Below are 15,447 nucleotides of genomic sequence, written 5' to 3' on the forward strand. Positions count from 1 at the left end.
AGATGGATGTTTGAGTGATCTGTTTACAGCTCCCAAGCTCAAAATACTCTGTTCCACCTTGTGATGTCATGAAGCGGTAGTTTTCGAGTTAACAGTCACCTTTTACCGTTTGATCAGCAGAGATTGGCAATTCCCCTGATTCTGTCTTTTTGTCAATTCTTCTGTACACGTTCAAACCGTAAATCAATATTTTCCCTCAGTTATTCAGCCCTATGCCCCATGTAAAAAAAAAAAAAAAAAACATATTAAGACAAATGTGACAAAAATAACAGCTTGAATGGTACATGCTTAATCAACTCCATCTTTGTTCATTCTGTATGCATTATTAGTAACAGCCTATTTAGAATAAGTAATTACACTGCATTGTCTTCAACAGTCTTTTATCCATCCATTCAAATTCAACACAATGAATCTCTCCACTCATCACTGAGCATTCAGCTACAATAAAAGTATATGGGGCTATTACTTATGTTCTTACTTATTGACATAGTGTTATTTTATATGGTTCACAGTGGGACATGTGCGGGGCCAATCGAAGCTTCCCGCTGCTACAAGTCCTGATATTGATCTGGCTATTGGTGGATACATGCACTATTTTACATGCACACTCACATAAACGTGCACTTTTTTCACGTGCACACTTTCGGTGGTCTGCAGGGGGTCGGAAAAATCTTTCACCGACACGTAACAGGCCAGGACCTGTGTCAGAGCAAGATATATCTGGTTAGGTTACTATTACAAGAAAACGTAATCTATTATAATTTCTGGGTATAGTTCCTTCTGCGCTTTTTAAATTGTACTTAAAAATTACACTTTAAATAGCTGTTAATGCATAAAAACAAATTGTTGATTCAGGTTAACTAAAAGGGCCTTTAGCCATTAAAAAAAAAAAAAAAATGTACAGATGTATCATTATAGCAGCTCCTGAGGTCAAAATAAGTCCACTTTGTGCTGTTTGCATGCAGTTATAAAGGGTTTTATTGTCTGATCATCAGGAACTGCATGGTTATCATGCTAGTTGTTCTTAGCATTACAGCTGTGGAAAGTGCTTATAAACTCATTGCAGTGAATAATTAGTGAGGAATAACTTTGGACCACTGCAAATCCTAACCTCTTAATTGTGACTAATCCTGAATAATTCTTAATAAAGTATTTGTTCATGCTTTATTAAGACAAATTAAGGTTAGTTATTAAAGTGGTATTTTGATTTTTACTAATAACTCAGCCATATTTGCATTTGAGAATAACATGGGTAACTGGCGCTTTGACATTTCACAAAATCTGCTTATTATTTCGTGTTTCTGTCCAATCCAGATGTTGTGTCATGGAACATGGACAGCCCAGGTCACCGAGTCCAACATGCTGTACCCCCTGTAGAGTTAAAGTGACAGCTATCTGTGGGTGTGCATTTTAAGCAAGCCTTCTGCCATCCCTCCCATCTGTATTTAACTAGCCCCATATGATATTAATATATTTAACAACCAATTAGTCCTGTGCATGCAGATGTCTCCCCTGTCCTGTCTTTGCTCTTGTTAAATGACATTAATGTGACCAGATTTACAAAAGTGTGCTTGTAGAAAATCTAAGTAAATTATTGATATGATTTTGAAGCCTGCATTTAAACTTTTTATTAGATAATAGTTAAAGTATTACTGAATAGACCATTACTTTAAAGAAGCACTATGTATTATTTCTCATGGAGGGTTGGCCACTTAAACTTATCCATCTCAATGGAGACAAGCAGAACAATGTACAAGTCAGATCTTTGGAGAGGTGACCCCCCTCCCACAAAACATACTCGGAGATGTGTTTTGTTTCATTCACACTTTTGAGTAACTATTTATTATTAGTCTGTCTGTATTGTGGTGTCATGAAGCGGTAGTTTTGAAGTTAAGCTATCTTTTACATTTTGTTTGGTAGAGAATGGCAATCGAAATGATTCTACTGAAGGTGTATGAAGTTTAAAAACACGGTGGAGCACTTCCTGTATTACCACATGCCATAACAAGTTGGAGTGTTTTCTGTGTGAGAGAAGAACTCAGCCCACTTTTGTGTTAGACGTGAGTGAAACAAGACAACTTTTGATGAAGAAACAACATTATAATAACATAGATTGGAAAACAGTGTAATATTGGCCCTTTTAACACGTCTGATACAGAAATGACATGTAAAATGAGGCAGTGATGGCTCAACTGCACCCTATACACTGCCACTATGGGGGTGTAAAGATCCAGCATGTTTCTCTATATCCTCGAACCAACAGGCCTCATGCCTCCCACTGGTATAGGCTGGTTCCTTACAGTAAAGTGGCTATTGTGTGATTTGTTTGATTGTGAGACTCTGAATGCACCTGGGACACAGCAGGAGGCCATACACATCAGGGCATGTCCCGGGCAACTAGGATTAGTTGTGCAGTTAAATGTGGGCAGTAGTTAAAAACTTCTGATAAAATATAAAAGGTGGTTTACACAATGTAATTTTGAATGTGTATGAAGCTATTCAAATGACTGACAACATCATAATGTATAAAATCACCTATGTAAATTTTTTTAGCTGAAAATAGTGATTTCATGCATTCACACCCCTACTTGCCTTCTCCCCATGGGTTCATTAGATTCAATGGAATTCAGTGACCCAGAAACTAATCCTAAATCAATTAGAAGACACACACTTGCATAAATCTGAGCGGCTAATTACAAAGGCAGGCTCCACCTCAGAGGAGGGGTCTTTTCTCTTTGAAGACTGACTAGACACTCTAAAATTCTCATGTTTTCAGTTCAAAAAAGTAGGTTAAGCCTGTTTTCTTGAGTGAAGTTTTATGTACTATGACAGGTTCAGATCCCATGATAACAAAGATTCCATTGTTTGTTTATACGTGGGCCTTCAATAAAGAGGTAGTTCATTTTTTTCTCTATATATGCAAACACCCTTAAGCCAGTGAGAATTTGATTAGTCGGCTATAAAGACTAAGTAGCAGACCTACTGTGATAGTCGGATGAATCAACATTGGCCAGCAGAGCACAGCAATGAATGTTGTTTAATTCACTCACAAATATTTTGCTGTTACTGAAATAGCCAGGACTATGCTACCTTAGATTATCCTCATTATTTTTGGTTTGGGGAAAAAAAAAATTGTCATAAAAGCTTAGTGCAGAAATATCACTACGATTCTATGCAATTGTAGTATAAGCCACTAAAATTAAAAAGATATATAATTATCATTGTAAGTTAGTAGCAGGGAACTATGTTTAGTAGCCATGATCTATGCACCTGCTGAGAAAGTTAGTGTTGCCTATTGTCAGTCAGAGCCGGGCATAATTTAGCACAATATAAATAACCTACTCAAGGTCCACTGTAGCTCGGTATTGTCTAATAGTAGCAATACCTTCCGAGCAATTGTGCAAGTTCCCCCAAATAGCCTATTATTTATGTTCAACAAAGGCCTGTGTAAATGGATCACTTCCCCTTTAAGAAAGTGACAGCAACAAGCGGCGGAGGAGCTGGTCAGGAACTGGCCAGGAGCGGACCACAGCGCACTGCAGGAATCTCAAACTTTTCCCAACACTTTACATTCCCTGGACAGCGATTTCTTTCCTCATCAGACGCTCATCCTGTTGGAATATTACATCAAAGTTTGGATTTAGTTTGTTTCGGGGAAAAATCGGATGCTACTGATGATATGGAGAAGGGAAAAGTTGCGGGGAGAAAACTTGTGAAATGATGCCCGTGCCACTGCATCCCTCCCTCCAAAGTTTAGCTAAGGTGGCTAACGTGAGCTAGCTAATTATTCTGACATAAAACAACTTTGATCAACTATTACCGACACCTCTACGGAGACAGTAAGTTCAATGACGAGCGTGTTTAGTGAATCCATCGCTTTTATCCTTGCCGTTGTGTCTTAGCCCGCTCACCTAACAGTATCGAGCTAACAGGACTTAGCCAAGTGCAGCTAACACACGGACTCTCCAAGTTTGATCAAGTTAAGCAATGTACACAGGTAGAAATGGCATGCGATGAAAAGCGTTTAGTTCACAGTATCTCCCCGTAGAATCGTGGTATGTTGGACAACTTTTCTGTCTTAATTTTGGATATAATTTTCCTGAAGTTGCTGGACTGAATTGGATTATCTTGGAGCATACCTTTGCAGAGACGAGCAGCGGTGCGCACAGCCAGAGGTATCAGTGGATGAGGCTCGTTCACCTACAGCAGTAAGTAACGTGACAAGTTTGTTGCAAATGTTGTCACGGAAAAATTAGATATAGGCTTAAATATACATAATCATAAGTCATTTAACAGAGTTTTTATTGTTAGGTTTTGTATTAAACTTTACAGTATTAAGTGATAGCAGTATTGACTTCTTCTATACAGGTGGGCAGTAGTTTTTTTATTAGTTCACTGACAGTACTGAGATAAATATGGTACTCCAGAAGTGTGCTAAAACATGCTTGTACCATAGTTAGAAGCAAAGTATAAAGTAAAGTAAAACATAAATAATTTCTTTTTATCTTGCAAATTATATCTTACACAACATTACAAAGGAAGTGTAATGTTGTGTAAACTATAGCTACAGGCTTTTTGTAATAGTTTTAGACAATATACGTGTTATATCAAATACCTGACAATAGGGATGTAATAATAACTGAAATATCGCGATATGGTATCGTCAAAATTCTCACAATAATATCGTGAACCATCACAATATATCGAATTACAAGTCTCTTTGCTTAAATTAAAGATATATGGTGCTGCAATAGCTTAAAAAATGATAGAGGGAACTACATAGACCATGATCCTTTGCTCCATTTGAGTGTAGCCTATAATAGATAATAGAAATAACAGTTCTAAGCACTTTTAAGTCTTTGTGCTTTGGATTAAGTCTTGTCAAGGCATTTCAGAGGAAAAAGTAGCATATTCACAGTTTTGTCACAATAAATATCCTACCATGAGATGTATATTGTGAAAATATTGTACCGAGAGATTTGGATATTGTTACATCCCTAATTGTGAGCCTCCCCACCATACTGTGAGCTTCCCCACGATATCGCAATAAATATTGTACCGTGAGGTTCATACCGTGACGATATCGTATCGTGAGACTTGGATATTGTTACACCCCTAATTGACAATATTGCTGTTTGAATATCTCCCACTTCCTCTTTCAAATGTTATATGTCTAATCCTAAATGTTAAAGATGACCCGCTAAAACACAGGAGGAACTTTGCTTTAAAGTGCTATGGTTATAATATGCTTCACAAAGCCTTCTATTCCAACACAGAATAAAACCCTCATCCAACCTAGTATACAGCATCCCATCAGTCAAACATTGGATCATTGGCCTTTAATATTTGTAACTACACTTCTAAATCATGTTCCAGAGCTCTGGGATTGCTCTTCATTGAACTGTTTCAAAAGCTGTCTGTGGAGAACTGACAAAAGGAATTTTTGACCTAATGTTTTAATACTTTACAAGGATTTTGTCAATGTTATTTTCTTATTCCTCTGCATCTGCAGGTCTTCATCAGGACCTCTACATTTTGGATCCTCCGGTTTTTCTTGTACTTCCTCAGAGCTGACCTGAGTTTTGGATGAAGTTCTACATGCCATGATGAAGGTGACAGTGAGCTTTGGGCAGACGGGGATTGTGGTCCCCTGCAAAGAAGGCTGGACTGTGAGGGACCTCATTCAACAAGCAACACAGAGATACAAGAAACTACTGGAACAGGTGAGCCCCCAAATACACCTACACTGGACCTCAAGCAAAACCAGTATATGCTTAGTGGCAATCTGAGGATAACGCATTACATTTAAAAAGGATAAGTATAAATGACTTAAAGAGCTTTCAACCATGATATAATTATCTTTCCTTCTTATTTACCCATTCGAAGTTTTCTTTTGAGTGATTCACACATTTGAGTAAGAATTACTTACTTCGTTCTCTAATGTTATTTATTTACTTAAACAGTGATACACGTAATATTTGACAGCATTGCGTAGCTGGCATGACCTACAGGTATCTATTGGAGGTGCTGACAGCATGTGGCACTTTGTTGTGATGAAATTTACAGCGATGTACCATAAAGGGGCAGATGGAAATCAGCACTGTGGTTTCAACAGGAACTCAGCCACCTTGTTTCTTTCATTAAGTTGTTTTAGATCAATATTGTGATTTAAATCCATGGTACACAGGTCGGCCTGTCACAGTAACACATTTTTAAGTGCAATATATTTCTAAAGAAAATACAGGCAATAAATTATAATATTTATAATAAACCATAAAGCAGAACTATCCCCCCAAAAAAGTATTCTAAATGTGCAATATTGTTGAAAGATATGAGCTGCATGAGTCATAGAAATTCATAATTCAACCCTCTACAGCTCAAATCTAATCACAGTACAGAAAAATAACCAACATTTTCCAATTTGTATAAAGAAAAAGTACCTGAGTATTGACCCCCAATATCATTGTTACATCTAACATTTGAACGATAACTCAATATAATAATTATCATGACAGGCCTATCCATTGTTTTCATGGATTCAAACTACTTAACAAATGATTTATTGGATTGTGACAATTCAACATACTATCTTCTTCGGTCTTATTTTGAGTGGGTAATAGCCACAGTTTCACCCCCAAAATCCCAAGTCATGCTCATTGATGTTAACTTGCCCTGTCACGCTGGTAGACATGAACAAAAGCTGCTAAGAAATGGTCCATATTTGTCTCATTGACCCCGGAGCCTTCACTTGCCTTGACTTCCCTGTGAAAAAAAGAAAAAAAATCACAAGTCTCATAATAGCATTGTGATGACCTCCTAAAAATGACTGATCGCAAAATATCTTTTTCCTTTTATTACTTTCGAGGAATTTTCCCCGTAGCCTTTAAAGCATTTCGATATCATAAAAGGACCATACGAGTGCTCAAAGTCTGGGGAAATTAGACAAAGCCGCGGAGGTCTAACTCTCCATAATTGCCCCATGAAAAATTAAAAGCATATCTGATTTGAATTGTGACGGTCCAGACAGTGGCTTATTCCTATTGTAAGTGTGTGTATGGAAATGAGTGCCTTTGGTGGTTTTCTTTTATGAGAGCTGTTGATTCCCGGCGCTATAGCCTCATGACCTCCATCAGAAGACCAAATCTACTCAGTGACTGCCTCCATATTGGATCCATTATTCAAAGAGCACACCAGATAGACAGGGCCTCAGCTGCACCAGAGCCAGACATGTGGCACTATAGTGTTGTTTACAAAGACAAAAGAAGCAATAGATGCACTTAAGAACCAGACTCTACCTCTTACCAATCTACTTTAGCTTTCATCTGCCCGTATATAGCACTGCTTAAGCCCGCTGGACACTTGTTTATCATACGTTTTATCTCCCCCATACCTCTAACAGTGCGGGCCAGTAACAAAATCTACATGGAAATGGCAGTATGTCCTGAACCAATCTTGCCATTCAGTTGTTGTGTCCTTTGGCAAGACAGTTCTCTTATTTGTTTGCTTATTGTGAGCTCAAATACTCTGTTTTGCATTATCTTGTTTATTAAGTGTTTTGTCTCCTCCTAAACGAGTAATATATCCTGCTGATATTGCAAAATAGACTGAAATGACTGTACTGCTTGGACAATTCCTGCTAAAAGCATTTTGACATTGTGCTGTTGTGCAAATCACTTAAGACTGTTGCATAAAGCATTGTTCAAGCTTCTATTCATCCTTTTTATCCTAAGGGCGGTGCGGTTTGAACAAAATTCACATGGAGATGGCAGGATATCTCTTGCTCTTCTGTTGTTGTGTCCTTTGGCAAGACACTTCACACATCTGTCTGCTTATGGTGAGCTCAAATACTAAAAGTTTGGACATTCTTATCTTGTTTATCATGTGTTTTGTCTCCTCCTATACCACTACTGTATCTGGCTGATACAAAATTGAGTGAAATTACTGTAGTGCTTGAACAATTCTTGCTAATAGCCTTCTGGCATTGTGCAGTTGGGCAAGACACTTCAGAGAGTTGCATAAAGCACTACTCAAGGTTCTATTCCTCCTTTTATCTTGTTTTGTTATTGTACATTTTGTCTCATCCTATACCAGTAGTATATTTTGCTGATATCGCAAAATAGGCAATTGAGGAGGCTGTAGCGCTCTGGCCATTCCTGCTATTAACCTTCTGGTATTGTGCTGTTGGGCAAGGCACTTGATAATACCTTTGCATAAAGCATTTTTCAAGCTTTTATTCCTCCTGTTAACGGGACTGGTCAGTAACCAAAATGTACAATATGATGTGTTGTCCCTTGCAGGTAGAGCTTAGTTAATGAACTTTGTCTTGCTTCTAGTTTTCATTATATGCTGTGTCACTTTAGACACAAGTGTCACAAGACACTTTACCACATCCTGCAGGATGTGTTACTGTTGATGATGCTGTTTTGTTTAGTTCTGGGAAAGGTTTTGGGTGATCAATAGTAGCCACATCTATGCCAATCTGCCCCAAGGCATCTATGGCTACTGAAAAGTAATTGATATTGAACTGTTAAACAACTTTTTGTATGTGACCTCACTGCATCACATGGCTGTGTTTTGGATCCTCAGTCTTTGGCGTGTTTTATCTCTTGTCTCTTCTTCCTCTTCTAAAACTTCCTCAATACCTTAAACTTCTCCTTTCTGAGCCAGACCAGTTCCCATAACTATTAGAAATAAATACCTAGGGACCAGATGTTGCTAGATTTCAGATGGCATCACAACATTCTATAGGCCTGTAATATTTAAAACTGATTTGGAGGTAGCTAAAATTATTGTTGAAAGAGATTTGTTGTAATAATGTGAGTTCTTGGGTTTAATCACTAGTGTAGTCATCAAAGTCAGGTTCACCATTTGTGTATTTAGCTTTTGGATATTTCAACAGAGTACAATGTAATTTATAGGACAAACTGGCTCTTGTCCCCAATCTGGGATTATAACTCTCTGAAAACTACCAATAGGAATTCTTTTTTGTTTACCAGCTCACTGCACTGCTAACTGTCCACACTGATTCTCTAGATGTCTGCTACTTTACAAATGGCTTGACATACCGCACATTTTTGTCTTATCTGTTTTGATTAAGAAGTTGTTTTTGTAGATAAATAAGATGTTCTTGTCCTTCTCTCACATTATCATCATTATGATTTGTCACTAAACTAAATTTGTATCCAGTTCTTTCTATTTGAGTAAAAAAAATGATTCATTGTGTAATATTAATATCACATAGTCTCTCATTTGCTATCAGCTCTCATCTCTTCAACCAATTTTTATGCTGAAGTACCCGAAATAGTACTTGATTCTCTACAGGTCATGGTTTTGGTTTGCGTGCTGTGGTGGGAAGTGAACTGGTTGCTAGTTAATGTTTTTTGAACCAAGGTCTGCCTGTTGCTATACAGTCAGTCATGTGTACAAAAACCAACCACACATCTATTCACTGCCTTCTCACGTGATGTTACTATGTTCTAAGATGTCTATTATAGTCTGAGTAGAAATAAAACAAATCTAATAAGTGTTTTTAATTACATGAGTAATATCTGTGTAATTATTTGGTCTTTACACATTAGAATGAAACTACCACAAAGTTTAATGTAGATTCTAATACGTGCAATTTTTCCCAATTCCATTAAAACATTTTTCATTTATTCAGTAACAAAGAATGTTTTTGTCAAACCAGTAACAAACACAAAATGATCAAGCTCTACTTTTGTGGATTATCTGTTTAAATATCTCTTTCATTCACAGAGTAATGTCTTTGATATTTTGGCAAATTCTTCAGTGCAGTGTATTTGTGGCATAGAGATATATACTCATACTAGTATCAGATCATAATACTCATTTGAACAAGTATCAATACTAAAAATGTCACATTCACAGGACAAAAATTAACCTTTCCTGAATTGTGAAACGATCTTGAGCTGAATCACTGCAAGACCACAGAGACTAATCTGCGTTTATCAACCACTATGGAATATACCTGAATGGTTGAAGGATTACACAGGTATAAGACCCTATAGAAATATAAAAGAAAGTACAGTTTAATGTTGAAAATTGCATTCTATTGTTTAAATACATATATACACATACAATAAATAGAGATTTTTAAATTATTATCGTGGTATCAGAATTGGTATTGAGTATATTTGGACTTTTTAGCGTCTCAGCTGTCAGTCTTAGATTTATAGCAAAGGCTGATATTTTGTTTTGGTCGATCAGCTGCCTTAAAATACACAGATAGTTTATTCTAACACTTTATTGCGACAGATAACTACTGCAAACATAACTGCACAGCTCTTTTACATTTTTGTTGTAAAAATTGGCTGTGGGTGAGTTTTTAGTGCATTTATATTGCATAACTTGTGAAAAAATAATCACAATCAGCTCTACATATTGGCCCAAAAATATAGTATTGAGTATAGATTATTTTCCTTAGTATCAAAGTCTAGTTTGAAGATTTTGCATCATAACAACAGTAGATATTTGTGACATTTTCTGTGATAATCCTCATACATTTTCATCTTGTTCTCTTGTTCGACACTTGGTTGATCACAGTTGAGCTCTCTGTAGTGAAGTCTCCCGGTGCGTGTGCCTGTAGCCTCCCTGTGTGCACGGCTGCTCCTCTCTGCTCCTCTCTGCTCTATTGATTAGCTCTCTGACTGTTTAAATGCTTTGTTTCCTGGCTGCGCGTGAATGAAACGCCTTGTTAAGCACATGCACCGTGCACTCCTCCATCGCGGCCTCCCTCTCTCCCACTGCTCCTGTTGTTTTCTCTTCACTCCCTCCTTCTCTCTCTCCTCCTACGTCTTTGTCAGCACTTCCCAAAAATCACGCACTTGCCTAGAAACTCACTTTGTACCACCCAGTTCAAGAGATTAACTGCTGTGTAGATTAAACTAGACTGCTTTGAATGCAATCTCAAAAGCCAAAAGTCCTGTCCATGAATAGAAATCACAATAACTAACCAAAATATTTATTTATAAGTAATTAACACTATCATACAGTGTGTCGGTATCACCAAAATGTATAAATTAACTTTTTTGAGAAACCTTTGAGAGAGACCTTTGATAAAGCTTATTCAATATTGAAAAAGTAACTCAAAAGATCAAATTTCAACAGCTTTAAATGTTCATGATATAACTTTTTGGTAGTGGGTCTGTTACTGTTATTACTTTGCCTGGAATGTTCACAGTTTGGGATTAAATTTATATATCTCAAACATAACTTAAAAGTACTTCCTTTTTTACTATGTGTAGGCTCCCCTCTCCACAGATATGACTTGGCTTGATAGCATCACCTGCTTAATGTCTTCATGGAGATAAATTCAATGCCATACTTTGGAACAATCCAGGCAAAGCAATAAGACGTATATGGAGGCAAACAGGTGCTGGACCCTCAGCCAGAAAAGTTATTGTTCTTCTCTCTCTGTTCTACCTTGTGATGTTATTTGGTAGAGCTCCACTGGGTTTTTAAACTCCACACACTTTGACGAGAATAATTTGAAATCATTTCAGAACTGGAATTACCAGTCTCTTCTAAACTATAGATGAAATGTAAAACTACCACTTCGTGACATCACAAGGTGGAATTATAACAAGGCATGGTGCATTCTGTGTACTACAGGACCTTTTAAGGTTGAGTAAAAAAAAAAAAAAGATTTCTTTTCAAACCCCTCTTTTCTCAGCCACTGATATTGTACTTCTGCTTCCATTATTGTACTTCCTCGAATTTTATCTTTGTCTCGCCTTCCCCTTTATTGTTTGACATTTAAAACTATTCATGCTTAATTTTATGTTCCTCATGGCTTATACACAAACTACTCTTTACTGCCTCCTCCACATTTTTACCTCAGTGTTTTCTGTAAAACGGAAAGCGGTGTAAAATTAAAGAGCCCAATCCAGAACAGTCTAAACCAGGACTAAACTAGATCTAAACTAGAAATAAAACTGAATGATCAGGACTAAATGACAGCTTGGCCATAACTAAACAACATGGACCAAAACTGGACCAAAAAAGGACTAGACAAGAATTGAACTATGACTAAACACACACTTAATCCAGAACTAAACCCAGGACTAATCCAAACCAGGACTAAACCACATCTTTACTAAATCGGAATCATCTCTTAATCAGCACAGAACCTGCACCTACCTCAACCTACATCTGCATACATTTGCTTCCTACACCACAGTTCGAAAACCACATTTGCAGACCATATTTTCTGTTGCCCTGCACTTTATTTTGCTGTTGCAACTTAGAGGATTATTGCCCGTGTTTGTGCACCACGGTCCCTTCTCTAATCCCTCACAGCGCACGGCAATGACGCTTTAAACTGTCACTTAAACAGCTTGCCTCCTATCTCTCTCCGCTCTTTCTAGCCATTTTATCAGCTCTGTCCTACTTAGAAAGCTTGTATTACAACTGTGCATTGTATTTTCCCATGCTGACTTGACTGACATGGGCAGTCCCACAGCGCTGCAAAGACCTACAGGCTGTAAACGCATCATCGTGTTGCAAGGACTGAGTTAGCCTGGAGATTAGGAGGGATTGTATTGTTTTGTTTTCTTGACTTATTTCTTGATCATGGCTTAATTTCAAAAACAAACAAACAAACAAAAGATCTGTGTGTCTTACCTTTCATTACAGTGATAAAAAGGTTCATATTAGAAGAGTCGTTGATGTATTGTAGATTATAAACTTGTATAAGTTATAGTTAGCTATGATGTTTATTGCATTCATTTAGTTCTGGCAATGTCTCACTAGGCAATTTGGTAATACTATTTTTCAGTAACAATACTTTAAACTCATCAATATCAATTTCCAATAAATATAAAATATACAATATAAAAAAACAAAAAACAAACTTGACCTCAGCTAATTAGCTCAATTGGGCACTTTGTGTAAAGTAGCTGAACATGACTAAGCCATAAAGCTGTTTCTCTAAACTCCAGTGAATGGGGCCTTCTGTAATGAGAGAGGCTGGTTACTTGACCCACATTTGTGTCTAGACGCTTCTCATCAGGTTGCGAACTCGCTCCCGAGAAATTCTTCAGTTCTTCAGTTCTTCAATTACTGCGCTGGACTAGTTATGACTAGTCGAGCAACTATTGTTACTAGTTTTCTGAAGTTGCGTCAATCATTTTCTGGTCAAACCCTCCTTTTAGGCCTTGGGACTGTTTTTAAATCAGTAATGTTTGGGAGCCTTAACCCCAAGAAGTGTAGCAGAAGTTGCAATAAGCTGTCAGTTGGCATTGTGCTATTCAAGTAAAATAAAACTGTCTAATCATTTTTCATATAAAGTTCAATTACAAATCAGGAAATTTCCTGTAAAGATACCATAATGTTAGTGAGAGGTTTTTAGGAAACATGCTTGGTTGTTGCCAAAACAGAACCTTGATTTCCTATAGTTTTGTGGTTAAAGCACAATGTTACAAACCCTTTGATGGACCGCACAGCTCACACACAATTGTCAAGGCTCAAGTATTCAAAACATGAAATCTGTGAATGTCTTTACTGTTTCATATTAGGCCTGAACCATTTGGGAAAAATGTCTTATTGTCATTTTTTCTGACTAGCATTGCAATTAGATTTGATTTTTGTTTCATAGGCAGATTCTGTTCAAAGTTCACATTTCAAACGCCTCCAGGAGAATTGACAAAAGAAATATGAACTGACAGACAATTACAAGAACCACACATTACACAACATGTTTGTACAGATCTAAACTACAGGGTTAGCAGTTATTATGCAGAATAAGACAAGATATTTTACTGTTCGTCAAGGAAATTATGACACTCAAAATATGTCAGGCTTTGCGATTTAACTATTGTGTCCATTCAAATTGTGATTTAGATTCAATTCTGATTAATCTTCCAGTCCTGTTGTATGCAGAATACAGTGTTTCTAGTAAAATGCAAATACTATACCTGCATGTGTTGTTTTACTAGTTAGGTGTGGCTAAGCTATGGCTGAAAAACATTAAATAAATCTTGGGCATTTGCCAAATTTGGACAGTTAGCTGTGAGTGTGGCGGAGGGAGGGGCGCGTGCCTCCTTTTCCTCTTCACACAAACACAATAAAGGAATGTGCAGCATGAGCCCAATGCTTTTATGAGCCACTTCAAATACTGCCATGATATGAGTACGCCTGTATTTGTGTGTAATGAAGAAGTATTATTATCACTTATGAGAGAAGACGAAATTTGATTTATATGCACATTTTGATATGAGTCTTCCTAGTTTTGTCCCTTACTATTGTGGATTATATAATTTAAAGGTGTTCTATGTAACTTTTCTGATGGAGGATCTGTCAGCTGCTCGTCTCCAGGGAGATGTTGTTGCTTTGCGGTCCAAAAACTTATCATTTTTTTCCTATCATTTATTCAAGTACAGATGTTTTACTGTTCAAAAATACTTCAAAAACATTCTGTACTGTAAGTGGGGACCTTTACACTTATCAGTAACTTGGCATAGTAATTGAATTTCCATGGAAACAAGCAGGTAGCAAACCCTCCCCTAGAAAAGATTTGTAGTTCATCTTCTACTATCACAAGTTTTGAAAGTTTTGAAGGTATTCTTGTAAGCTATACTGTACATTTGGGCCAGCTAATATGCAAACATTAGACTAAGGGACCTTCCCATTGCATGTGATTTGTTATGTTATATTTGAATAGAAACTCAATCTTGAGGCAACAGTGACTTGTTTGTGGTAGATACTAGTCAGTAAATACAGGGAAGTGTCTATTCTAACATGACATGGTCTGACACTGATAACACTATATGAGCTTTATTAAGTCTTACCTCTATATATCTATATCTATCTACATCTATGTCTATGTCTAAATCTATATCTATCTATATATATCTATATCTATCTGTCTTTATAACTATATCTATCAATATATATGAAAATCACATTTATTTAGTATCTTGCATGTTGTTACAAATGGGCTTATGTTTTTTCAGTGGTCTACAATCTTGTTCTGTCAAATGTGTAGATCACAAGAGCGCGATAGCACTAATGTTGACACTATCTTTTCTTATATCAGTCTAAACAGTGTATTACGTGCTAATCCCCTTCAGTCATCAGCATGTTTACAGCTCTTATCTAAAGTCCTACATTATCTGAAAGAGCCTCCAGGATTTTGGATTGGCACTGTTGAAGTTAAAGGTCCCTCTCCTCGAGTCCATGTGACATGTAATTGATTCAGACGAAGCTAATTTTCAGATTAGATCAAAAAGCGCTCAATTCGTATCAAGGGCTCTACAGTCATTCTCTGGTCGTCTTAGCAGTAACTTGGTGCCTGTTTCAAATCAAAGTAACACCATAAAAATATTAAGTAGTGACAGAAGATTGCCTGGCTTGAGACTTCTAATATTATAACTTTTGTGTCGGAACTGAGCTTTTTGTTGAATGTTTGTTGAATAATAGTTTAATAAT

The 15,447-nt window shown here is 36.9% G+C and overlaps 1 protein-coding gene across 4 annotated transcripts in view; it reads left to right on the top strand.

The window, feature by feature from the left end:
* The first annotated feature begins 3,464 nt into the window (after window positions 1-3,464).
* pard3bb (par-3 family cell polarity regulator beta b) overlaps window positions 3,465-15,447 on the top strand; it is a 346,128-nt gene continuing 334,145 nt past the window's right edge. For 2 of the 4 annotated variants that reach the window (XR_008632058.1, XM_055152785.1), the window contains exons 1-2: window positions 3,465-4,208; window positions 5,513-5,723. Coding sequence is in view for 3 of the 4 variants with exons in the window: in XM_055152785.1 (XP_055008760.1) it covers window positions 5,604-5,723 (120 nt within the window). In the remaining variant the exon portion in view is untranslated. The remainder of the gene's footprint in view (window positions 4,209-5,512; window positions 5,724-15,447) is intronic. The other 2 variants (XM_055152788.1, XM_020920325.2) reach the window with 2 other exon arrangements.

The sequence above is a fragment of the Boleophthalmus pectinirostris genome, unplaced genomic scaffold, assembly GCF_026225935.1.
Source record: "Boleophthalmus pectinirostris isolate CB_2022bp ecotype Guang Dong unplaced genomic scaffold, ASM2622593v1 HiC_scaffold_1, whole genome shotgun sequence".
In the NCBI taxonomy this organism is placed as follows: Eukaryota; Metazoa; Chordata; class Actinopteri; order Gobiiformes; family Gobiidae; genus Boleophthalmus; species Boleophthalmus pectinirostris.